Here is a 25,750-nt window from a genome sequence, read left to right as displayed (position 1 = left end):
GCAGACATAACAACACAATGTAGATGTCATATTTAATAAACTCTAATTGGAAATTGAAAATAAGGACTGCAGGAGAGAAAAAAAAAAACAAAAGTGTACACACCACACAAAAAGACTTATGACTGCAGTCATACAAAAAGTGGAACCTAAGAGGAAACAAAACTACGCAAATAGATTTACACAAAAATATTGCAGTATTACAGTGAGTGTAGCTGAGTGGCTTGTCGTGCTTCAATCGTAGAAATGACTATTTAAACAACTTTTTGTGAAAGTAAATATGTTTCGTAAACAATACTTGAGTTCAGCATTTAGACTCCTTTAGTAGTTCTGTCTTCTTTCTTTGCATCATGTGACCCGCTGTTGTATGATTAAATAAAAATAACTCAAAAAAAAAAAAAACACTTTATTTAATCACAACTGCTGTGATTGTTATAAAAACGAGTTCTGAAAATATTTTAAACAACTTCAAAAAGCTTTTATTCCCAAATAGGCTGTGTATAGTCTATATCTAATGTAAAGTCTGTTTGCATGTGGGTGGAGGCTGAGGTGTGGTGGTGGGGATCTCCAGAGCGAGCGGGAGGATGGGGGTCATCTCCTAAACTTGCGGAAGGACCTGCTTTGGTTATTGTGGTGTGATTTAGAGTAGGGCTCCCAGCGTTTCCTCTCTGGCGGTTTGTTGTAAACATAGGCCGTCGGGCCTGTGTACTCATCATCTGGATTCTCCTCCATCATCTGGAGTTTGGCCTCGATGGCACGGATCTTAGCACTCGTACTGGAGGGAGGGGGAAAGAAGACAGAGAGAGATGTGAGGGGGCGAAATACCAGGTATTGAGGGTGAGGGTGACTAACGGAGTGATGGCTGCGGCTGAAGGGGAAGAGCAGAAGAGGGCTTGGCACCCTCACTATTAGGAGAGACAAAGGGAAAAAAACAGTCAGAGATTACCAGTTACAGCACATGAGAAATAGAGAATAACCTGTATTTAAATAGCTGAAGGAGCAAGTGAGAAAAGTAAAATGAGTGCAAGCGAGACTAGTGAGTGAGAGCAGAGAGAACATCAAGTGTGTGTATCAGGGGAGAAATGGGAAGAAAAGTGGTTAAACTTCTTTTGTGTTGTGTGGAGAGAGTGGTTTTGAGGTTTACGCTAGAATCAAAGTGTGCAGTCTGAACCCCGAGAGCCGACGGCGCGTTACACGCTCGATTGTTTCGGTACGAGCCGACACTGAACACGAGAGGACTCTTCCTCGACCTCCAGCTCCGCGTGAGCGGCGTACGTACAGCGTGAGCATGTGTGAGTGTGGGGGTGCAAGCACGGGCGCATTAATAGGACATGTCAGAATTAGCTTTGCTTTGACTTCAATGTTTCCACCGAGGCCCTTTTTGGAACCGAAGTGGTTGGACTTAGATTTAATTGTGGTTTTCTGGTGAAAGCGTGTCCACAAGCTCTGCTGTGGTGATTGATTTCAGGACAAAAAATGAGAACAATTCAAAAAATGGATGATCGCGTGAATGTCAAACCTGCTATTTTAAAATCTTCCTACATCTGTCTCAGGTGTGCAAAGATTACAGGTGTTTGGTAGCTACCTGAGGTGGTTGGTTGTTACAGCCCCATCGCCTGTAGCTCCGCTGCAGGATGGTTCCAGACTTGGAGGCATCGTCTTGTCATTGCGGAAACCTTCAAACCTCTGCAGGCAAAAAGATGGTAAGTGGCAAAACAAGAGACCGAAAAAACAGTGGATGGACGGACAGAGAGGCAAAGCAGCATAAACTAACGGATAGAAACCTACTGCAGGAACCTGCTTTTCCTGAAGGAGCATTTCATCTGTGCATATAGAGTAATGTCTCATCTACTCATATGCAAGATCCAGGCTTTAAAGAGCACCAAAGGGTTTAATAACTGAGTATATTTTGAAGAATCCGGTCTATTGAATAAGGAATTTGTTGCCCAATTATTTCTATCTTTGTCTCACTAACAGACCGAGATATAAAACAATACATAACACACATTTGTTAAACTGTTGAAAAAAATATTTGGGTTGGACTACACACATTTCAATACTTAAATGGGATTCTGTGTCTTTCAAAGCAATGTAATAGAGTCAAGATGTAGGCCTGGGAATCTGACAACTTCAACATCAACTGTCTCTGACTCACTTGTCTTGGCATGTCACTCCTGGATTGGAGCCGGTGAAGATACGCTCGCCAAAAAACATCACACTCATCTGGCCCTGATCTGGCCACACTGGTGGAAAAGTACTCGGATCTCGCTAGTGTCGTACGGGTTACGCTGCCAAGGCTGGTGGCAGCGGGTTGAAGATGGCTTCCACGTAGGGAATCATCTCCGGGTCGGGAGGAGGTCTGATTCGAACATGACTGTGGACTGGTGCCGTGAGCAGCCTGCAGGACGTGAGGGGCTTAGCAAACACTAGTCTCCACTCTAAGAATGCGTGCAGGTGGCAAACGCTAACGGCGTGACCCTAAAACTGAGCGAGGGTGAGCCTCCTGGATGCCACAGCATCTCCCAGCAGGTGCCAGAGCCACAAACTGAGCAACTACTCCCAATATGACACACACATCTGCAGAGCCTGAAAAACAGGCCAAGTCCAACTGATTTAATATTATCAAACCGTTAGATAAAAGCTTTAGCTGATAAGCTAAAATGTTTTTTGTGCTTTTGTGTCAAATGCTGAAATCCAACATTTTATAACAGCATCAATATCCACTAGTGGATTCAGGAGGAGAGTCACAACAAGCAGATGTTCCTTCCAACGTGTCGCCTCAGAGGCAGGCAGCTGACCTTAACCTTCCACGGTGTGTTTGTGTGTATGCGTGTGCACAGGGCGTGATTCGTCTCTATACAGGATATCCCCTCACCCCTTGCCAGTAGGCCGTCTATTGTTAAGGGACAGGCATAGGCTGTTAGCTGTGCATTTACTACTGCAGCGCTAGTGAAAAACAGACCTATGGAACAGTGAACAGTGGTTAAACGACCACCTCGAGAATTACTAGCAGTTCTCTAGTTGTAGTCTTTTGGTTTGTTGTGTGTAACTCACCTTATTTCTGTGTGCAGCATTTAAAGCTGACTGATTGACTGACTGTCTACTGCAGCCATAATCCATCAGGATTAGCTAAGAATAGTGCTTCTCCTTACCTGTGCGTGCGCCCAGCGCACAACCAGTTTCTTGGACAGCGCCAGCTTCCCATTTAAACACTGGATCGCTCTTTCGGCCTCCTGCAAACAGGCAGAAGCACAGGAAGAGGAAGAGAGAGGAAGAAAGAGGAAGAGAGTTTTTACACTTAGGTGTAACCTCCAACCTTGATGCTCGCGTTCGAGCCATTAAATCATCTGCCGCTACAATAGAGAAACGGCAGAAACAACAACAGATAATGTGCCACTCTTCCTGATTTTCTACAATGTATGTGTGTATGTATATGTGCACTGTATAGATAGTGTAACAAACATACAGAGATTTGTTTTGTTTAGTCTAAGTAGTTTTGATGGCAAATTACATAAATGAAGTCCTTTATCTCTGTGTGTAAGTGCATGTAAGTGTGTAATATAAACACACACTTCCTCTGTTTAATCCATTTGGGAGGGCTTCATATCCCACTGATAGACACTAGCTGTGAAACAAGATGCTTATCTTAATCCCCCGACTCCGTCCAAAACAAATACAGTTGGCTGAACCTGTGCAGCAAAGACAACGCCTTTAAGTCCCTAATTTCAAAATATGGTCAGTGTAACCAGGTCATAGCTGCTTAAACACATCTGATAAGACTGTTGTTCTATTTAAGAACTTCTCATGAAATATACTTTCATGTGACCAAACCACTGAAACACATACTGTGTAGTGTGTATGGTAAAAACTGACAGTACCTCTCTGGTGCTGAAGTTGACAAAGCAGTACCCCCGTGGTTGTCCCTCCAAAGGCCCAGACTTGTGGAACAGGAAGTCAAACTGCTTCACTTTTCCAAATTTCTCTAACAATTTCACCAGGTGGTACCTGTTCCGGACAAAAGATGAGACACAGAGCAGGTTGAAGAAAGAGACAAAACAAATGAAAGGGATGAGTCAAACAGTAGATGAGGTATCGGTAGGCTCATCACCCCACAGCTTGTAAATCTGTTACGTTGGACTAATGAGAGGGAGTGCTTTCTTTTCCTAACACCTTTTTAGCAGCAGGCCAGCTGGTGTGGCAGGTCAGTGACAGTAAATCTTTTATTGAGACAATGCTGAGGATACAGTAGCAGGACAATGAGGGAATAAAACAGAGGAAGCCTCAAATCCCATCTGAGCGCTGCACAAACAACATCCACTGAACTACAGATGCAGAGATTCTGTATGTGCTGACTGCAGAGCTATGCTGCGTTTGTGTATTTGTGGGTATGAGCAGAAATGGCCACTGGTTGGAAAAACAATGTGGAAAAGAGCATTGAATCCATGAAAGTAACCCATGTCTTACATTAATGTCATAAATTAAGGCAACTGAAAGTTTGAATACGTGCTGAGCTGCAGGTGCATCAAAGACCCTAAAACTAATACAAGCAGCTAAATGGAAGCAAACTGTATTCATTCTTTAGTGTAAATGCATGTACAGATAATGTTGTATAAAACAACGTCAAACTTCATTATTATTTCTAATAAGAATAAACAAAACATTTTAGTGTCATAGCCCTGTGCAACTACGCTGTTCCACCAGAATGAACTCAAGTCTTTCATAACTGACCTAATGCCTTTAAGCATTCACTTACCTGCTATTTTTAACCCTGAAGTGGTTTGTGACAACATGCGTAATTGTCTGACGTTAATGTGAACTGGTTTCACTGTGGGATATGGGATATACAGGAGAAGCGTGGTCTTCCATCCCTGTACGGCTCCCTGGGGGGCTTTAGGCCAAGGGTAGTTTCTGCTTTTCCCAGACAACACCCTGTAAACCTGCATCCCCTTGCACTAAGCTCCCTTAAACAGTCAGGCCTCTATATGCATTAGGATCATTTTATAAGGGTCATGGAGTAACATCTGCTGAAGTGCTGAAATGCATTGCATATTACCTTACAGCAATGCCATATGCTATAATGACACTATAAACCATGTTTGCATCTATATGTAAATGTAAAATATGTGATGCAGACACTCTAAGAACATTTTTGGATGTTGGTGAGGCGAACCACAATAGACTGCTACTCCTGGGGGCTGTAAAAACCACCGGAGGAAGAGGAGGAGAAAAGAGGAGGAAAAGGTGGGGGAGAGTGAGAGTAAAGTTCACAGAGGGGATGTTGGTGGCAAGGTGAAAGGTGGAGGAAGAGAAGGAAAAGCCACAAGAAGAAAGGTGACGCTAAGGAGGAGAGATCTTGGAAGCTTAGACGAGGAAGGAAGAAAAAGGGGGGATTTTGAGGCAAAACAAAAGATCCGAATGAGAAAAGTGCAGATGAGAGGATGGGAAAATTACAGTAGAGAGGTGCGCGAGCAGGGAGGGGGTTTTCTGCTTTCCTGAGTTAGTTGCAGTCACACAAAATGATAGTTACAAGTGTTTTCATTTGAATCACGACAATGTGCAGATACACAACTTAAAATAGAACCAGAGGACCAGAGGCACAGCAAGAAAGAAGGTAATGGATTAACACTCCTGAAAGAATTCCCTCTCACTGCAGCAACACAACACCGAAACATGAAAATGTGGTGAAAGTTGCAGTCACACCTGCTGCGTTTCTGATAATAAAAAAACTAAAGACTACAATACAAGAGGTGATGTTTATTTAAGTTGTGAGAAGAATTATTCCCACAAGGTAAAGTAAAAAATGTTTCCGAGCACTGACCCCTTCAGAGGTTGACTTTAAAGATCTTACATCCATCTGAAAGTGTTTTGTAGTTGTTCAAGATAAAGAGATAAATGGTTTGGATTAATTTTTCTCCAGATGACTGATGACACCTTTGAAAGCTTTGAGCGCCACAGGAAATGTTTAATCTCCGAACAGTATGTGAAACTAAGCATAACAAAGTACACAAGATTAAAGTGCAACCTTTGTATATCTTTACAGCTTAACCTTGCTAGACCAACCACAGCAGAACTGGATGCCTCCAAGACGCAGCAAACACAACATTATTACTCTAAAACATTACATTAATTGCCTATTTGACTTTCCAAATACCTTAAAGTATAAAACAACACCTGTCAATGAAATAAAATATAACAATTAATTACGGCTAAAAGTTAGGTCAAGGTTCCTCTTGGAAAACAGAGGGAGTACTGCATACTCTGTGTAGAAGCTAATTAATCTTCCCAATCAGCAACAGGGGCCATGGGCATTTCTCTTGTTTTTTCTCCACACTGAGGTACTGGGCTATTTAAGGAGAGGTAGAGCAGAGCAGGGAAAGGGGAAGGAAACGTCTGTCTAGACGCCCACCAGAGCTTTAGCCTATACAACCTCCAGCAGCCCCCACAGGCGGAGAAACACACCCCTGACCCCCCAAAAAACAAGTCCCTCTCTCTCTATCACAGCAGGACGGAGAGAGAGGGAGTCTAAGGTGCTCTAACATTTAGATACACATGAATACAACCACTGAATAATGTTTGCATCCACATTGTACTTAAAAAAACATTTATACACACGCACACACACACTCAGCTTTACGTTTGACACAGAGAGTAAACAGGGCAGGTGGGTGAGGAATGATGGCTGATCCTTAGCGGAGCAGGTCTCCACGCCTCGCTGCCTCTCCTTCACACACCCAACACTGTCTGCTCAGTCTCAACCTGTGACACCCACACACACACACACTCTACACACACAGTTAATCAATCATATATGGACACGAAATGCATTTCCTCTATATGATGCAGAGTTGGTCAACTTAAAAAACGATGCTTCAGGTTCCCAACATGGGCTCTGTAACAGCGGCTTCGAATCAAACAAGTGTTGCAGCCACACCAAGGTTGTAGTTAATTCAACTGTCGGATTCACAAGTCTGGGAAGAATCGTATATTTTTAAAGAGGAAAAGTGTAAACAAGAAGCAGGTCTTAGAAACATGCAACAGGCTGAATTAAAGGTGGTATTAAAAACAGAGTGTGTTATTGTACAGCCAACTTACCACAAAGCCAACAAACATGTGACTTAGGCTTTAATAAAAATACAATTTATTTATATTAATCATTCTATATTTCCTTACTCTGTGATCTTGGGATCTATGTTGCCTATCCACAAGCGGTTTCCGTCGTGGGCCATGCTCTCTGAAATGATGGAGGCATTTTCCACCGTCTCTGCTGCAGACGTCATGTGGACTCTGTGGATCAAAAGGAGTGTGAAAAATCCTTCTCAATAGTGCTTTATGCATAAACAATACAGAATGTTAAAGATATTTATAGCATATTCAAACACGAAAAACACACTCAATACAGCTTTTATTTGGTGTTTAATTTAGCTGCAGCCAAAACAACTAATTGCCACAATAAAAACGTTGTGTTACGTTACTTATTTTAATTTAAATTCTCGAGCTGACACAAGCAGAAGATCGCCCTCTCATCAGATGTAGATCTGCAGCTAGTTGCCTTTAGCTTAGCTAACATCAGGCTCATCAACTGACTGACATTCGCATCGTGTTATGCGTTAATAAGCAACAGAAGCCAGAGCCGACATTGTAAAGCCAAGTTTAATACAGGCGTTTAAATAATAGCACATTCCATTATAATTAGCTAAATCTATCCACTAAATGGTTAACGGTACGTTTTACGCGAGCAGTTAGCTTAGTTAGCACGAACGTACCCCCTCGTTCTGTTCCTCTTTGACAGCGACCGACTTCTTCGACCTAACTGGCTTCTTATCCCACTTTTGGGATGGCTCGGTTACATCAAAACGTAATGATAATCATTTCAAACTATGTTTATTTTGTTCCTCTGTAAAACCGACTAGATCAACTAGCTTGAAAGCTAAGCAGTCGCCTACTACAATCTGACAACAAAGGCGCAGGATGATGTTGTGGTTTGTTTAACTGGACGCGGAGTTCGGCGGAAGCGCTCGTTTTGGTGTACGGTGTCTCCCACCTGGAGTCTTTCGGTGCAAGGGCGGGAACGCCGCTCGCTCGGTTCAAACGGTAAAGCATCCCAAACGCTCACCCGGACGTCGCTAAACGTCGGCGCTTAATGATGATGACATAGATGTCAACTGTGGCTTTTCCCCGTGTTGCACGCTTTAGCTCGTGTACGTCCTGAAAGTCTTGAAAGTAAGTAGTCTTTGTGTCATTATTTAAATGTTAGGGAGGCGTGTTGGAAAAAAGTACAACACAGTGTTGATCGATAAGCTTGTAGTAGTCGTGCCTGTTTGTGTAGAGGGAGAAGAAACGCTGTGTTCAGACCGACCTTCACACACTGCGGTCAAGTGAGCCGTCGTTCGTTCATCCGTCGTTCAGCCAGCCGCGCTTCAGAAACGTCTTGCGCCCGTATTACGCGCTTTACAGCAGAGAACAAAACACGCTCGTCGCGACTTCCTCTTTTCATAGCGACACGTCTGGTCTGTTCAAAATATTGAAAAATACGAAACAAAATATTGCATATATAGAAAAACTGTCGCCTAATGAAGATCTGTATACTTTTACTGTAAAATTAAGCATTTATTATTATTTAAAACTACCATGTCATACTGTGAAACTTTTTTAATTAATACCTTAACATTGGTGCATAGTTCCAGGCTCAGACCACTTTCCCCTTGTTCTACTAGAGGTGTACTATTACCCCACAAAGATTTGTGTATTTTTACTGTATAGTTTTGGATTTATTAGTATTCAAAACTACCAGTTCATACTGTAATACAGTCAACTTTGATCATTAATAACTTGACTTTGGTGCATAGTTCCAGGCTCAGACCTCTTTCCTCTTGTTCTACTAGAAGTGTTCTATCACCACACAAAGATTAATGTATTTTTACTGTATAGTTTATGATTTATTAGTACTTGAAAGTACTATGTCATACTGTAACACAGTCAACTTTGATAATCAATAACTTGACTTTGGTGCATAGTTCCAGGCTCAGACCACTTTCCTCTTGTTCTACTAGAGGTGTACTATTACCCCACAAAGATCTGTATATTTTTACTGTATAGTTTTGGATTTATTAGTACTTGAAAGTACTATGTCATACTGTAACACAGTCAACTTTGATAATCAATAACTTGACTTTGGTGCATAGTTCCAGGCTCAGACCACTTTCCTCTTGTTCTACTAGAGGTGTACTATTACCCCACAAAGATCTGTATATTTTTACTGTATAGTTTTGGATTTATTAGTACTCAAAACTACCAGTTCATACTGTAACTGTATAGGCCGTATAGTCAACTTTAATGATCAATAACTTGACTTTGGTGCATAGTTCCAGGCCCAGACCACTTTCCCCTTGTTCTACTAGATGTGTACTATCACCCCACAAAGATTCGTGTATTTTTACTGTATAGTTTATGATTTATTAGTACTCAAATCTACCAGTTCATACTGTAACTGTATAGGCCGTATAGTCAAATTTAATGATCAATAACTTGACTTTGGTGCATAGTTCCAGGCCCAGACCACTTTCCCCTTGTTCTACTAGATGTGTACTATCACCCCACAAAGATTCGTGTATTTTTACTGTATAGTTTATGATTTATTAGTACTTGAAAGTACTATGTCATACTGTAATACAGTCAACTTTGATAATCAATAACTTGACTTTGGTGCATAGTTCCAGGCTCAGACCACGTTCCCCTTGTTCTACTAGATGTGTACTATTACCCCACAAAGATTCATGTATTTTTACTGTATAGTTTATGATTTATTAGTATTCAAAACTACCATGTCATACTGTAACTGTATGGGCCGTATAGTCAAATTTAATGATCAATAACTTGACTTTGGTGCATAGTTCCAGGCCCAGACCACTTTCCCCTTGTTCTACTAGATGTGTACTATCACCCCACAAAGATTCGTGTATTTTTACTGTATAGTTTATGATTTATTAGTACTTGAAAGTACTATGTCATACTGTAATACAGTCAACTTTGATAATCAATAACTTGACTTTGGTGCATAGTTCCAGGCTCAGACCACGTTCCCCTTGTTCTACTAGATGTGTACTATTACCCCACAAAGATTCATGTATTTTTACTGTATAGTTTATGATTTATTAGTATTCAAAACTACCATGTCATACTGTAATACAGTCAACTTTGATCATTAATAACTTGACTTTGGTGCATAGTTCCAGGCTCAGACCACTTTCCCCTTGTTCTACTAGAGGTGTACTATTACCCCACAAAGATTAATGTATTTTTACTGTATAGTTTATGATTTATTAGTATTCAAAACTACCATGTCATACTGTAACTGTATGGGCCGTATAGTCAACTTTAATCGTTAATAACTAGACTTTGGTGCATAGTTCCAGGCCCAGACCACTTTCCCCTTGTTCTACTAGATGTGTACTATCATCACACAAAGATTCGTGTATTTTTACTGTATAGTTTATGATTTATTAGTATTCAAAACTACCATGTCATACTGTAACTGTATGGGCCGTATAGTCAACTTTAATCGTTAATAACTAGACTTTGGTGCATAGTTCCAGGCCCAGAGCACTTTCCCCTTGTTCTACTAGAGGTGTACTATTACCCCACAAAGATTCGTGTATTTTTACTGTATAGTTTATGATTTATTAGTATTCAAAACTACCATGTCATACTGTAATACAGTCAACTTTGATCATTAATAACTTGACTTTGGTGCATAGTTCCAGGCTCAGACCACTTTCCCCTTGTTCTGCTAGATGTGTACTATCACCCCACAAAGATTCGTGTATTTTTACTGTATAGTTTACGTTTTAGCAGTACTTGAAAGTACTATGTCATACTGTAATAAAGTCAACTTTCATGATTAATAACTTGACTTTGGTGCATAGTTCCAGGCCTAGACCACTTTCCCCTTGTTCTGCTAGATGTGTACTATCACCCCACAAAGATTCGTGTATTTTTACTGTATAGTTTAGGATTTAGCAGTACTTGAAAGTACTATGTCATACTGTAATACAGTCAACTTTGATGATCAATAACTTGACTTTGGTGCATAGTTCCAGGCTCAGACCACTTTCCCCTTGTTCTGCTAGATGTGTACTATCACCCCACAAAGATTCGTGTATTTTTACTGTATAGTTTAGGATTTAGCAGTACTTGAAAGTACTATGTCATACTGTAATACAGTCAACTTTGATGATCAATAACTTGACTTTGGTGCATAGTTCCAGGCTCAGACCACATTCCCCCTGATCTACTAGAGATGTACTATCACCCCACAAAGATCTGTGTACTTTTACTGTATAGTTTAGGATTTTAGTAGTACCATGTTATGCCGAAATATGGCCCTTACAGTCAAGCATAAAACCAATAAGTACTGCACTACAAACAGTGTAGTGTGTAACTTTCTTTTTTATTGTTTTAAGTCTGTATTGTGAAGAGAGAATAATTGCATTAAATCTAATCCTGAATATTTGGTTATATACATTTTGTATTTACATTTTAGTGTTCAAAACTAGATATTACAATGTGTAAGAACAGAGATGGCAATAACTTTGATAAAACAAACTCCAGACATGGGAAATGGTTTAATGAGAACAAATAACGATTTCAGTATCCATCCATTTTCAACCGCTTTTTCTGGGGGCGGGTCGCGGGGGCAACAGTCTAAGCAAACTCCAAACTTCCCTCTCTCCGGACACTTCCTCCAGTTCAGCCCAGCCCAGGACCTGTTTGCCTTGGGAGACCCTACCAGGGGCATTTAGCCCCCAACAACATAGCTCCCGGGGTCATTCAGGCACACAAACTCCTCCACCACGTTAATGTATGTTTCACACATAAATATTCAGTTTTTGACTGTTCCATGACTTTATATTAAACATTAAAATTTAGTTTCAATATTAAAAGTCACACTTTGGAGTCCTAACAGATGGTAATAAAAGGATTTAATGTGTGTGTGCTTAGCCTCACTCAGTTTTTTTATGAAAAGTGACATAATCTGGGCCTGGCGTTATGCACTAAAGTCAAGTTATTCATCATCATAGTTGAATATAAGGCCCATAGAGTATTACAGTATGACCTGGAAGTTTTGTATACTAATAAATCCTAAACTATACAGTAAAAATACACAAATCTTTGTGTGGTGATAGTACACATCTAGCAGAAATAGGAGAAAGTGGTCTGGGCCTGGAACTATGCACCAAAGTCAAGTTATTGATCATTAAAGTTGACTATACGGTATACAGTTACAGTATGAACTGGTAGTTTTGAATACTAATAAATCATAAACTATACAGTAAAAATACATGAATTTTTGTGGGGTGATAGTACACATCTAGTAGAACAAGGGGAAAGTGGTCTGAGCCTGGAACTATGCACCAAAGTCAAGTTATTAATGATCAAAGTTGACTGTATTACAGTATGACATGGTAGTTTTGAATACTAATAAATCATAAACTATACAGTAAAAATACATGAATCTTTGTGGGGTGATAGTACACATCTAGTAGAACAAGGGGAAAGTGGTCTGAGCCTGGAACTATGCACCAAAGTCTAGTTATTAATGATCAAAGTTGACTGTATTACAGTATGACATGGTAGTTTTGAATACTAATAAATCATAAACTATACAGTAAAAATACATGAATCTTTGTGGGGTGATAGTACACATCTAGTAGAACAAGGGAAAGTGGTCTGAGCCTGGAACTATGCACCAAAGTCAAGTTATTGATTATCAAAGTTGACTGTATTACAGTATGACATAGTACTTTCAAGTACTAATAAATCATAAACTATACAGTAAAAATACATGAATTTTTGTGGGGTGATAGTACACATCTAGTAGAACAAGGGGAAAGTGCTCTGGGCCTGGAACTATGCACCAAAGTCTAGTTATTAACGATTAAAGTTGACTATACGGCCCATACAGTTACAGTATGACATGGTAGTTTTGAATACTAATAAATCATAAACTATACAGTAAAAATACATGGATCTTTGTGGGGTGATAGTACACATCTAGTAGAACAAGGGGAAAGTGGTCTGAGCCTGGAACTATGCACCAAAGTCAAGTTATTGATTATCAAAGTTGACTGTATTACAGTATGACATAGTACTTTCAAGTACTAATAAATCATAAACTATACAGTAAAAATACATGAATTTTTGTGGGGTGATAGTACACATCTAGTAGAACAAGGGGAAAGTGCTCTGGGCCTGGAACTATGCACCAAAGTCTAGTTATTAACGATTAAAGTTGACTATACGGCCCATACAGTTACAGTATGACATGGTAGTTTTGAATACTAATAAATCATAAACTATACAGTAAAAATACATGGATCTTTGTGGGGTGATAGTACACATCTAGTAGAACAAGGGGAAAGTGGTCTGAGCCTGGAACTATGCACCAAAGTCAAGTTATTGATTATCAAAGTTGACTGTATTACAGTATGACATAGTACTTTCAAGTACTAATAAATCATAAACTATACAGTAAAAATACATGAATTTTTGTGGGGTGATAGTACACATCTAGTAGAACAAGGGGAAAGTGGTCTGGGCCTGGAACTATGCACCAAAGTCAAGTTATTGATCATTAAAGTTGACTATACGGCCCATACAGTTACAGTATGACATGGTAGTTTTGAATACTAATAAATCATAAACTATACAGTAAAAATACATGAATCTTTGTGGGGTAATAGTACACCTCTAGTAAAACAAGGGGAAAGTGGTCTGGGCCTGGAACTATGCACCAAAGTCAAGTTATTGATTATCAAAGTTGACTGTATTACAGTATGACATAGTACTTTCAAGTACTAATAAATCATAAACTATACAGTAAAAATACATGAATTTTTGTGGGGTGATAGTACACATCTAGTAGAACAAGGGGAAAGTGGTCTGGGCCTGGAACTATGCACCAAAGTCAAGTTATTGATTATCAAAGTTGACTGTATTACAGTATGACATAGTACTTTCAAGTACTAATAAATCATAAACTATACAGTAAAATTACACGAATCTTTGTGTGATGATAGTACACATCTAGTAGAACAAGGGGAAAGTGGTCTGGGCCTGGAACTATGCACCAAAGTCAAGTTATTGATCATTAAAGTTGACTATACGGCCTATACAGTTACAGTATGAACTGGTAGTTTTGAATACTAATAAATCATAAACTATACAGTAAAAATACATGAATCTTTGTGGGGTAATAGTACACCTCTAGTAGAACAAGGGGAAAGTGGTCTGGGCCTGGAACTATGCACCAAAGTCAAGTTATTGATTATCAAAGTTGACTGTATTACAGTATGACATAGTACTTTCAAGTACTAATAAATCATAAACTATACAGTAAAAATACATGAATTTTTGTGGGGTGATAGTACACATCTAGTAGAACAAGGGGAAAGTGGTCTGGGCCTGGAACTATGCACCAAAGTCAAGTTATTGATTATCAAAGTTGACTGTATTACAGTATGACATAGTACTTTCAAGTACTAATAAATCATAAACTATACAGTAAAATTACACGAATCTTTGTGTGATGATAGTACACATCTAGTAGAACAAGGGGAAAGTGGTCTGGGCCTGGAACTATGCACCAAAGTCAAGTTATTGATCATTAAAGTTGACTATACGGCCTATACAGTTACAGTATGAACTGGTAGTTTTGAATACTAATAAATCATAAACTATACAGTAAAAATACATGAATCTTTGTGGGGTAATAGTACACCTCTAGTAGAACAAGGGGAAAGTGGTCTGAGCCTGGAACTATGCACCAAAGTCAAGTTATTAATGATCAAAGTTGACTGTATTACAGTATGACATGGTAGTTTTGAATACTAATAAATCATAAACTATACAGTAAAAATACACGAATCTTTGTGGGGTAATAGTACACCTCTAGTAGAACAAGGGGAACGTGGTCTGAGCCTGGAACTATGCACCAAAGTTAAGGTATTAATTATAAAAGTTTCACAGTATGACATGGTAGTTTTAAATAATAATAAATGCTTAATTTTACAGTAAAAGTATACAGATCTTCATTAGGCGACAGTTTTTCTATATATGCAATATTTTGTTTCGTATTTTTCAATATTTTGAACAGACCAGACGTTTCGCTATGAAAAGAGGAAGTCGCGACGACCGTGTTTTGTTCTCTGCTGTAAAGCGCGTAATACGGGCGCAAGACGTTTCTGAAGCGCGGCTGGCTGAACGACGGATGAACGAACGACGGCTCACTTGACCGCAGTCTTCACACTGTACCTGAAATATTGCTTACGTGAATTTGTTTCAAATAATATCCAGTTTGATTTAAATACCAAATAATAATTAATAAATAAAGGCATTTTATACACAATATTTATAACCAAAACATCTAACGTGTACATACAGTAAATCTGGGGTGGGACGAGATGAGTCTAACTTCTTCCTACTCCGTTCAAGTACATGTATAGCTGACATGCATTTTCGTGTATATGTGCCTAATTATGTGTGTTACTATATCAACTGCCTTTGAAAGAATAAATAAAAATAAATTAATAATATTAATTTAAAGCTGTCCCCCAGACATTGTCATCTACTCTGCGTGTCATTTTCTACTGAAATGAAAATGAAATGGTCGAGGTGCCCCCGCTGTCGCCTGCCTCTGCGCAGGTGTTCAGTGAGATACTGTAGCCCCACACACAGCAGCTGCAGGTCCTGTGTTTTCTTCTGCTTCACTTCTCCGCTAAAGACGTCTCTCAGCGTCCCACATCGGTGCCGCCACTGTGCACGTGCATCGTAACGGCTTGTCAGGAAACCTGCCCGCCGCCGACGCTGATGTTATGGGTTCGCATTGTGTTTGACGGGGACACGTTTGGCTTGAGCAGCCGTGTGGCATGTTTCACCTGAGTGCAGGTCTAAATACACAGCACATAATGGAGGTCGCCAGTCCGGGGGCAGGACACTGGCGGCTGTTCACCACCACTGGCTGTGAAAGGCCTTCACTGTGTGCTTCCAGAAGGCTGAGCGTGTGTGTGCTTGGGTTGAGTGGCAGAGCTCAAGGTGGGAGGCCGGTTGTTTGGCTGCTCTCGCATTGTGACGTTTTAAAGGAGGGGGGTCCTTTTTCAGGAACATCCTCAAAAGTCTGTGTTTTGTATTATTAGAGAATTTGTGTTTGGGATCTAAGCATTGAATCTAATAATCAAATTCTCAATTAGTAGAAAACTGTCTGGTTGTTATTCATTGTCGTTTATTTACGAGATGCTGCTTTTGATTGATTGCATGATACAAAAATCCCACGTGGACTTTCTAATTGTCTGCAAAGTTTGCTGCCATGAGGAAAAATAGACTCCGTTATTGTAATGTTAGTGTGTTGGTGTCTTATTACTCACTTGATACACAACACTTCAATTCGTCTGTGAGTAACTGACTGTTTTTCCTGCAGGAACTCCCGCGCCGTGTGTGGACTTGAACTCGGTCATGGCTCTGAAACGCCTGAACGCGCTGCGGCCTCTGCTGCGTCGCTCGCTGGCGCAGCAGGTGCACCCCCCCCTCGCCTCCACCTCCGCGCTGTCGCCTCTGCTGTGCCCCGGCGGCGCCTGCCACCCCGCGGCGTGCGCCAGGCTCTACGCCACCAAGAAAGCGAAAGGTCTGCGGTGAGATCGGAGACGGGGCTCGCGTGTGCACACGTGCAACCTCTGCGGGACCTCTGGCGTGAATGTGGGTTATTTGATAGATATAATTCATCTTGCACTTCTTCTCCCCTCCTTCCTTTTCCCAGCAAAGGCAAAGGGCCAGTCGGCTAAGGTGAATATTAACACGGCCCTGGTGGAGGACATCATCAGTCTGGATGCAGTGATGGGTGACATGAGTGAAGTCCTTAATGCTCTCAAAGATGACTTCACACGCAACCTCAGCATTCGAACCTCACCAGGTATTCAGCTTCCCTGTGTTCTCACTGGGATTCCGTCTAATATTTCTCAAGATCCCCCAATTTATTTATACTGATTTAGAAAACAGTTACATAAAGCTTTACATACAGTCAAAAGCTCAATTTCACAGCTCCACAATTCAAACCACTGCTGTCATGACAACCTAATGTTGAAACCTAGCGGTCTGTGTACGTCAGAGTCTTGCCTGTAGATGAAACGACGCAGTCATTGTTTCGCCACAGGGCAAATGTCTGTCTGAGCGCAGCGCCTAAAGGCTGAGAGTGAGGAGAGCCCCTGTGTGACCTTACCTTGACCCCAGGTTGACCTCTGTTTCCCCAACTACATCCAGGTCATGACCCTTTGCCTCTGTGTTCTAACAAATGGGCGCTGGGCTCCGAGGAGTCAGAGGTGGGGTGCATAATGGAAGCTCCCGAGGGAGGAGGCCAGCCCTGGAATCAGACTTCAAACTGAAAGTGTCTTGAGTTTCTCCCGCATTTCCTCCTCGGATGAAGTTTCTTTTTCTTCATCCTTTGATTTCCTTTGTGTGTAGTTTCTTTGACCTCTATAGGATTTGCAGACAACAGAAGCTGGAGGAAAACCTTGGTTTCAGTGTTTAACCCTTTCTGTGTCTTCGCTTTCCACTGTCAGGTTCCAGCCTCACTTCTTTCCATTCACCAGTCAACTGTTTCATGCGCTTCACCTTCTTCTATCCTCAGCCCCTCCCTTTGATTTTCCCAACGGTTCCCAGCATCACATGCTGTGGTTGATGATACTTTTTTTATTTACCTACTGGAAAAATATTAATTTGAGTTAGTTTGTTCTGGGCAAGATTCAACCACTTCAGCGCCTCCATCCCTCCTGTTTTCCCTCTGTCTCCTTCACCACTCTGCATCTGTGGCTCCATCGTGTCATCCACCCTCCTTTGTCCCTCTTCTGTGCATCCCCGGTCTCCTCCGGTCTGTCCATCCCTCTCTCTTCTGTCCAGCTGCACAGTAATCCAGGGAGGCAGCAGGACTTAGGGCTGACAGGAGAGATGAGATGGTGGAATGAAATGACGTCAGTTGTCCGAACGCGTCTTGTGCAAGTGTGTGTTTGTTCCATGAACTCCATCTGGCTCTCATTAAACGTGTGTGTGTGTGTGTGTGTGTGTGTGTGTGTGTGTGTGTGTGTGTGTGTGTGTGTGTGTGTGTGTGCGCGTGCGCGTGCGCGTGCGTGTGTACACGTGTGTTGCCATGAACACACGTGTGTGTTTTGTATGTGGCAGATGTGTAGGGGGAAAATATCCCAATAGATCCAGAGTCGGGATCAGCGCTATGACCAACGTATTGCGGTTAATCACAGATGGGCAGTCTGGACTGAAAATTAGCTCTGTTTCCATGGAAACTTTGAGACAAAGTGGACTAAGGCGGCATTGAACAACAACAACAGCTGGGATGCATATTTTTTAAAAAACCTTTGCCTTTTTCTAAGCTGATAATAAGTTTGGAGATTATTTGAAATTGTATTTATACAGCGATTTAAACAAAAGATCTGCTAAATCTTTGATCAAGGTGATCTGACGTTAATAGTATCAGTGAAACCTCATGGAGAACGTCAGCATCAGCGGCCATGATACGACCTCGGGCATCACCCTGCTGACACCTAACATCCCCATCATCCTCAGTTGAACTAGTTCACTAATGTAGATAATATTTATTATCCTATAATAATTGAATGAAGAAGCTTTTGCCAAGTTTTTAATATTAGGCCAATTCATCCTCATCCGCCTGAGTCTGACCTCCGCATGTCCACTGCGCAGACTCCATCTTTTTATTCAAACAAATGACTCGTAAAGCGGTTCCAGATGTTTGGGTGCAAGGTAGTAACAAAGATGGACAGGTACAGATATAGAGACGACCCGTCTTCGTCCAAACACTCGCTCAGACTGACAGGTTCAGGCGTCGATCGGGGAGATGGCATGTGAGTGATTCAGCTTCCGTTAAATAAACGGTGTCCGTTTCATCGCAGCATCACCAGATTCTATTTTGGATTTATTTTCCTTCCTCTGCATCTGTAGCTTTTTGGGCCTTTTGAAATCATCTCATGAACCAATCATGGGGGGGGGTCTCACCTCCCCTTTACCCTCCTGTCCTACGCTGAAGTGGACCCCCCCCCCCGTGTGAGCAGAAAGCCAGTGATGTAAGGCAGAGGTGGAGGAGAAGGAAACAACTGCGTCTGAGCTTAGCCAGATGGAGGAGAGGGACGGACGGACGCAGTGAGGGACAGAGGAACAGGAGTCGGCCTGTGTTGGCAAACCTTCCCTCACTTGTCTCCACGTTGACGCTGAGGACAGACAGTGGATCATGGAAACAGCCTGAAGGCCTCTTTTTTTAAACTCACTTATGCAAATTGTGACTTGTGCTGCTCACTCATCTGTCCGTCTGTTTGTTTATGTGTCTGACTGAGCGATTTGACTGAATGTTTTCTTTTAGATTAATTCTGCATGGATGCATGTGTGCCCCCCCCCAACCTGACAGAGGTTTGGAACCAGCACCGACCCGACCCTTGAGAATAAAAGTCCAAGTAAAGACGTAGTACAGATGAACAATATGGAGCCCAGCTACATGCTGTTCTAACGGCACATTTCAAACATCATTGAATAACTCAAATAAAAATGTGTAAAAGTAAAATAGTGAATTGACAAAATGCATCAAATGTGGCCAAAGGAAATATTAATTGCTTCAGTTTCCAAATGCAGACATGTTTGATATTTCTCAACAGGACTGGGCTGCTCAAAGGCACGCCGGCCGCTTTGCAACGAAAAGAAAGTCAACAGTTGTGTTTATCTGTGTTTGCTCAGGAGCTCTCGATCACATCGTGGTGACGACTCCGGACGGAAAGTTTCCTCTGAACCAGCTGGGTCAGATCTCCATGAAATCGCCTCAGCTCATTATGGTCAACATGAGCAGCTTCCCCGAGGTAAGACGAGCGGCGAAGGCTGTCGCCCGCTCGTATTGGTCTGAGAAGGCGGTAACCGAAAGCTTTGTACAAATAATCCACGGCACAGACAGATAGATAGACGGTGCCTCACAGGAGGAAAAGAGCCAGGCCAGATCTGGAATCCCACATCTCTGTGCAGTGAAAGCCGAGCCGCCCGCTCCCTCTCCAACTGCGTCTCAGATGCTAATTGATTGATCACTGCTCCGGCCCTTTGTTCTGGGTTGAAAGATAGCAACAAGAACTTAAGCTCCGTGTGTGCGTGCACGGAAACGCGGACATGTCTGCATGCGAGTTGTCACAGAATAGGAAATGACCTCATCTTACCCCCAGGTTAGGAAGGAATGGATTATTTTTCTTTTTTTTTTTTTCGCTCGCTTTTCTCTCGCTCGTTTCTTTCACACATGATACAACACTGTACTAATCAGAGCAACTCGCGGTAATTCTCTCCATGGGGCGATGCACAGTTTTAGTAGCCAGACTTTCTGGTGGTCTGGAAAGTCTAAATGGGCTTTTTTTTTTTTTTTTTGCATCTAACAACATTATGCAATCATACCCTGCGACAGCTGTGCCTTCGTTGGCTGTTGTTAAGTCACTGGGCTTCGTTTCTCCACCCTAACCCCTTTTTGTGACTTGCAAAACTACATACATGTACACATTAACACATTCATCAGCAAATCCCGACTCGTGCTCAATGTCCCTCCGGCGAGTTATTTCCCAGAATCCTCGGCAGCGACAGACCACACACACTTCCCTGTCATGCCCTACATTACCCATGTGCCACTCAGAGGTGAGTCGTCAGTATCCAGAGTTAATAGGCTTATAATGATGCCTATCCATTACCAGGCGCTGCAGAGGCCCTTGCATTGTTCCCCACTCAACTGCTCGCAGCCTGTGAAGCTACGGCGAAGAGGACGGCGGCGACCCGCGTGCACGGACGCGCAGCCATTTTGGCCCGTGTGCGTTCAGAGGGCGGTTGTGGTTTGAACGTCCCACTGCTTTCGTTACCTGCGTTTCCTTCACGGGGATCTTTTTAAAAGCACGGGCCCCCCGTCCACTCAGCTCTTTGAACCGGGCCGTCGACGTTTGATGTGAGGGTCCAGCGTCATTTCTCTTCCTCTCCCAACATATTAACCAGAACCTGCCCAGAAAAAAAAGTCCCGCTCGGTTTTCCCTAAACCGCTGGAGTGGTCGTCTGAGAAAGGGAAACGGTGATGAATTTGATGCCGAGAACAATCAAACATAGGTATGGGCTGAATCTATCACCCCGCACTCAAAGAGATCGAGCAGAGGCCTGTTCTCCGGATGAATTGAACAAAGGAACAGAAACCTCATGAATTAATTTAATGCACACAAATAAGTTCCTTTAATCTCACTCCCATTTCCTTCTCCCTGAGGAAACGGCTTGAAGGAGAGTGGAGGAGAAAGGGGGTAAAGTAAATACGATATGCTCCTATTACTGCATTAAACATTTGCACGCGTCTTGATGCTCAACTCAGGGAATTGTCATGTGGTTGCAGAATTGTTTCAAAGCACTTGGCTTCCTCTCCCCGTGCTCTGGAATGAGAGCTTTCGCTGTATGTGGCGGTTCACGTCGTCCTGCTTTTCACATGCGAGCGTTGTTTCTATATCTGGCTGCTTCTCGGATCAGTGGAAATATAAGAATAACCTTTAAAACCGGATCCGCAATAGCAGGTTTGATGAATGAACTGATACTAATCCATGTGTTGTATGATGGTGGACCAACGTTTCAGAGTTTCTTCACAGCACATTTTTCTGATCGTGCGCTGTGGATCGTGTTGCTGCATCTCCAGCCAGACGAAGAACAGGCTGATCGTTTCCACCTCTTCCACACAGACAGATTTCCTAAAACCCGATTAAGGTGTTAGATCAGGGATATCTGAGGAGATTTCCATTCCTTCTTTTATTTTTCATACTGTTGATCTTGATGCGAGTTGATGGGAGTTAGTCTAATCTGAAACCTAATGTTTTATCGTCTATATGGATTTGTTCTTAATGTGACTAGTTCCATGCCAAACTCTGGAATAAAGCCCATTGTGTGTGTGTGTGTGTGTGTGTGTGTGTGTGTGTGTGTGTGTGTGTGTGTGTGTGTGTGTGTGTGTGTGTGTGTGTGTGTGTGTGTGTGTGTGTGTGTGTGTGTGTGTGTGTGTGTGTGTGTGTGTGTGTGTGTGTGTGTGTGTGTGTGTGTGTGTGTGTGTGTTGTACACGAGCACAAGCAGACTCTCCCCTGAGGTCAGCAGAGGTCAGCGCCCTGCCCTGCAACCTCTCAGTCCCGTCCCACAGGGCTGAGCTCTGACAGTGGCCCGAGGCACTTCCATGCTGCATGGGCTTCCCCTGACACACACACATACACCGCACCCAAACACAACATACACAACACAACATCTTAATGACTGCCAGCTGGAGCTAAGCCTCTACCTGCACTTGTAGCTTTTTCATTCACACCAGTGCTGGACTCATTCGTGTGTGTGTGTGTGTGTGTGTGCGCCCCCCCAGGCTACGGCAGCAGCCACCCGTGCCCTGAGAGAGGGCAGCATGAACCTGAACCCAGAGGTGGACGGGACCATCATCAAGGTGCCCGTTCCCAAGTGAGTGATTTTCTCGCACACAGGCCTGAGGGCGAAACACTTTCCTCCTAATCCCCTTTTTTATTTCACTTTTATTTGTCACCTTCTATGTTTTTTTACTTCCTCTATTTTCATTATTAGTATTGATTGCAACACTGTCAAAGATTTTGCAAGTTCTCCTTTTCTTTGTGTGCTGCTATTTCAGCATCTGACAAATCAACGCCGCTCAGAGAATTGACATTGTTCTGGTGACGCATCCACTGAATTTCCTTAAAATCATGTTCCCTAAATTCATTCACTCACACACTCACTTAGTCATGCTTAGTATTGAACAATGGATCTCTAGAAAACCTAGAGTTTGATAATATTCTATAATTTCTATAGTTCTATAGTTAGATTTGACATTTAATTAATTCTAACAGAACCGGTTGTCTTGATATTCACTTTGGGTTTTGTGTTTATCATTTGATATTTAATGCACCAAGTAATTAATCTATAAATAAACTAAATACGTTATCATATTACATTATCACAGCTAAACTACTGTATACACCGAGTCTCAGTCCTGTTTTTGTACCTCGCTCCATTAATAAATCCCCTGGTCTCCTGCTCTGAGCTCAAACTGACAGATTTATTGACTTTTACTTGTAGATGTATGGAGAATCTCGGCGTGTTGATTTGAGGGCGGGTCAGTCGCTCCCTCCATCCCGACTAGACCTCTCCTGCTCTCGCGATTTTTCTCCCTGCCAAGTCAAACAACTTCACAGAAAACTATCCATCTCTCACTCCCTAAACCATTCTGGCTGTATACACAGGCAGTTTTTACATATACACACACACACACACACACACACACACACACACACACACACACACACACGTGCTTCGCCGGGCGCACGCTCATGTATGTTCCTGCGTCAGCGTGTGTGCGCCGGGAGCAGCAGGTGTTAGTCTGGCAGAGGAGGGACACGAGAGTCGGACTGCTTTCCCCCTGCAATCAGTCTCGGCACGCTCTGAGCCTCCATTTGCATTTCCAAGGAGAAGGCGCTCCTTGATTGGCCCTGGAATCAGTAATTAGGCCGTATTGTTTGCGGTAAATAGACGCTGCAGTCGGATTGTTTGCAAATAGTACCAGAGGCGAAAACAACGAAAAATGCCAATTAGGGACAAAGAGGGAACGTGAAATGGGAAGTAGGATTATCTGAGTGATTAACAAATGCAAAGTGAATGCGAAGTTTGGAATGACGGATGTTTCAACTCTGGTCTCAGGCCTCGGGAAGTGATTGTTGTTTGCTGCTTTGCCATGAGTCGGAGCTAAAATGATTAGACTTCATGCAAACACTTAGCGTCCCAATTTACACAAGTGAGCGCATAGTTCTTTTGGTGTGTGTGTGTGTGTGTGTGTGTGTGTGTGTGTGTGTGTGTGTGTGTGTGTGTGTGTGTGTGTGTGTGTGTGTGTGTGTGTGTGTGTGTGTGTGTGTGTGTGTGTGTGTGTGTGTGTGTGTGTGTGTGTGTGTGTGTGTGTGTGCGTGTGTGCGTGCGTGCGTGTGAGAGAGAGGGACTACCAGAGCTACAATAAGTGGGGTATAAAGTGAACATGAGTGTGTCTGACCCCCCCCCCCCCCCGTCAGGGTAACACGGGAGCACAGAGAGAACCTTGTCAAGATGGCGAAGCAGTTCAGCAACAAGGCTAAAGAGTCGCTGAGGCGACTCCGCTCCAACGCTTTGACGCAGGTCAAAAAGGCGAAGGAGGGACACTCGGAGGACACCGTACGGCTCGTAGAAAAGCAGGTAGGATGCGGAGGGTGGGGGCTTCCGCCGACATCAGTCCAGATGTGATCGAACCCTCCTCTCTGCCCTCAGATCCAGCAGATGGCCGACGACATGGCGGCAGATATCGACAAGCAACTTGCAGCCAAGACTAAAGAGCTGTTAGGTTGATGGAGAAGGTCAAAGGTCAAGCACAGGTCTCATTGGCTCTTGATATTGTACTGTCATTTACTCCCAGCTGGAACTACACGGGGATGCCACTCCAGCATGAGCAGCGTTTCAGTCTGACCTTCCTAATAAACCACACAGACTCTCAGTCTCCGGATTCTCCAGTTTGTCGGTTCTCCGCCGGCCGGTGTCTGCGCGTCGCCCCCGAACGAGCCCGGAAGCATCGGGAGCGACAGGCCGCCGCTCACCTCCCTCGTTCCCTGTTACTCTTCCTGTCTTCAAACAAACACGGCGTAAGTGGCAAATGGAGTTTTAATGGGATTTGCGGGCCTCCTCCTAATCAAACGTCTTGCCACAACTGCTGTCTGTTTACATAAAACAATCGCACCCATCTGAATCTAAACGGGCTGCGGCCCGCCTCACTGCTGCTGCAGAACGAGGCACAGACACGGAGGCCGGCGCAACAGACTCCATTAGTGTGTTGCCAAACATTTGTTTCACATTGATTCAAAGTTTGTTAAAAATGCATTCGGGGGAGGGAGTCTTTAATTTGCACTCATGTCTAGGATTGATAATACGGCTTGTTGCTTTTAAACACAGTAAAGTTGGGAAAGTAGCGTTATTGATGGGCTTCATTAAAGAAGCTGCTTTGTAGCGCATGCGTCATCTCTCTCTCCTTTTGTTTTCTTTTCTCCTTTCCCCCTCTTTTGCTTGAAGTCGCCCCCTCCTCCATTAGTCAGAGTGATAATGGACTTTTCCTGTGTACAGACCTCGAGGCCCCGGCTGCTGGCACCACGACTGTCCATTAGGAAAAGCAGCTTTTAAGCTTTCTTTGTCTTTAAATAGCGGCGGCTGTTTGAAGGAAAGGATGTGGGACGTGTGGTTGAAACTGGAGCGATAAAGAAAAGCGCCTCACTCCACCTAGAAACACATTTACTGCCTCATGTGCATCGTTTACATCAGAGAGACTCCCTCCTCATAGCTGCGACTTCTTCCAGTCTTTATCAAACTGACGTCTGACTCCTTTATAGACTGAATATCAGTGATGAGTAGTGATGCTGCAGAGCTCATTGTGTTTTTTTATTGTCCTTGGAGCTAAATGGTAGCGGTGTGAAGTCGTTCGCCCCAGACTGTGTCTCTCTTACATTTGCCTTGGCTCTGTCTCCCCGAATGGCTTCGCTTTAATGGCCTAAACAGACCGGAGTCGTTGGATAAACAAGAGTTTAGCAGAGGAGTGGCCGGGCCGGAGGAGGGGCACGATGCAAATGGCAGGTTTATGTGGTGATTCTAGGT

General features: G+C 42.9%; 2 protein-coding genes across 3 annotated transcripts; one reads left to right on the top strand and one right to left on the bottom strand.

The window, feature by feature from the left end:
* Positions 1–18: 18 nt before the first annotated feature.
* rbm18 (RNA binding motif protein 18) lies at positions 19–8,165 on the bottom strand. 2 transcript variants are annotated; one of them, XM_041073149.2, is made up of 6 exons: positions 8,039–8,165; positions 7,168–7,281; positions 3,876–4,002; positions 3,150–3,230; positions 1,583–1,683; positions 19–772 (listed from the first exon to the last, which is right to left on the bottom strand). In XM_041073149.2, the coding sequence occupies exons 1-6, from the start codon at positions 8,095–8,097 to the stop codon at positions 589–591; spliced, it is 666 nt and encodes a 221-aa protein (XP_040929083.1). In that variant the 5' UTR covers positions 8,098–8,165; the 3' UTR covers positions 19–588. The 2 variants fall into 2 exon arrangements, with proteins under 2 accessions (XP_040929083.1, XP_029024888.1); XM_029169055.3 differs by lacking the exon at positions 8,039–8,165 and adding an exon at positions 7,761–7,984.
* Positions 8,072–24,605, top strand: mrrf (mitochondrial ribosome recycling factor). The gene is made up of 7 exons (XM_029169049.2): positions 8,072–8,217; positions 16,469–16,672; positions 16,805–16,957; positions 19,795–19,913; positions 22,449–22,540; positions 24,151–24,310; positions 24,383–24,605. Exons 2-7 carry the CDS (start codon positions 16,504–16,506, stop codon positions 24,458–24,460), a joined length of 771 nt encoding a protein of 256 aa, XP_029024882.1. The 5' UTR covers positions 8,072–8,217; positions 16,469–16,503; the 3' UTR covers positions 24,461–24,605.
* Positions 24,606–25,750: the final 1,145 nt, after the last annotated feature.

This window comes from Betta splendens, chromosome 12 (genome assembly GCF_900634795.4).
Source record: "Betta splendens chromosome 12, fBetSpl5.4, whole genome shotgun sequence".
In the NCBI taxonomy this organism is placed as follows: Eukaryota; Metazoa; Chordata; class Actinopteri; order Anabantiformes; family Osphronemidae; genus Betta; species Betta splendens.
The sequence above is the reverse complement of the archived record's forward strand: the minus strand, read 5'-3'. Positions and strand labels throughout refer to the sequence as shown.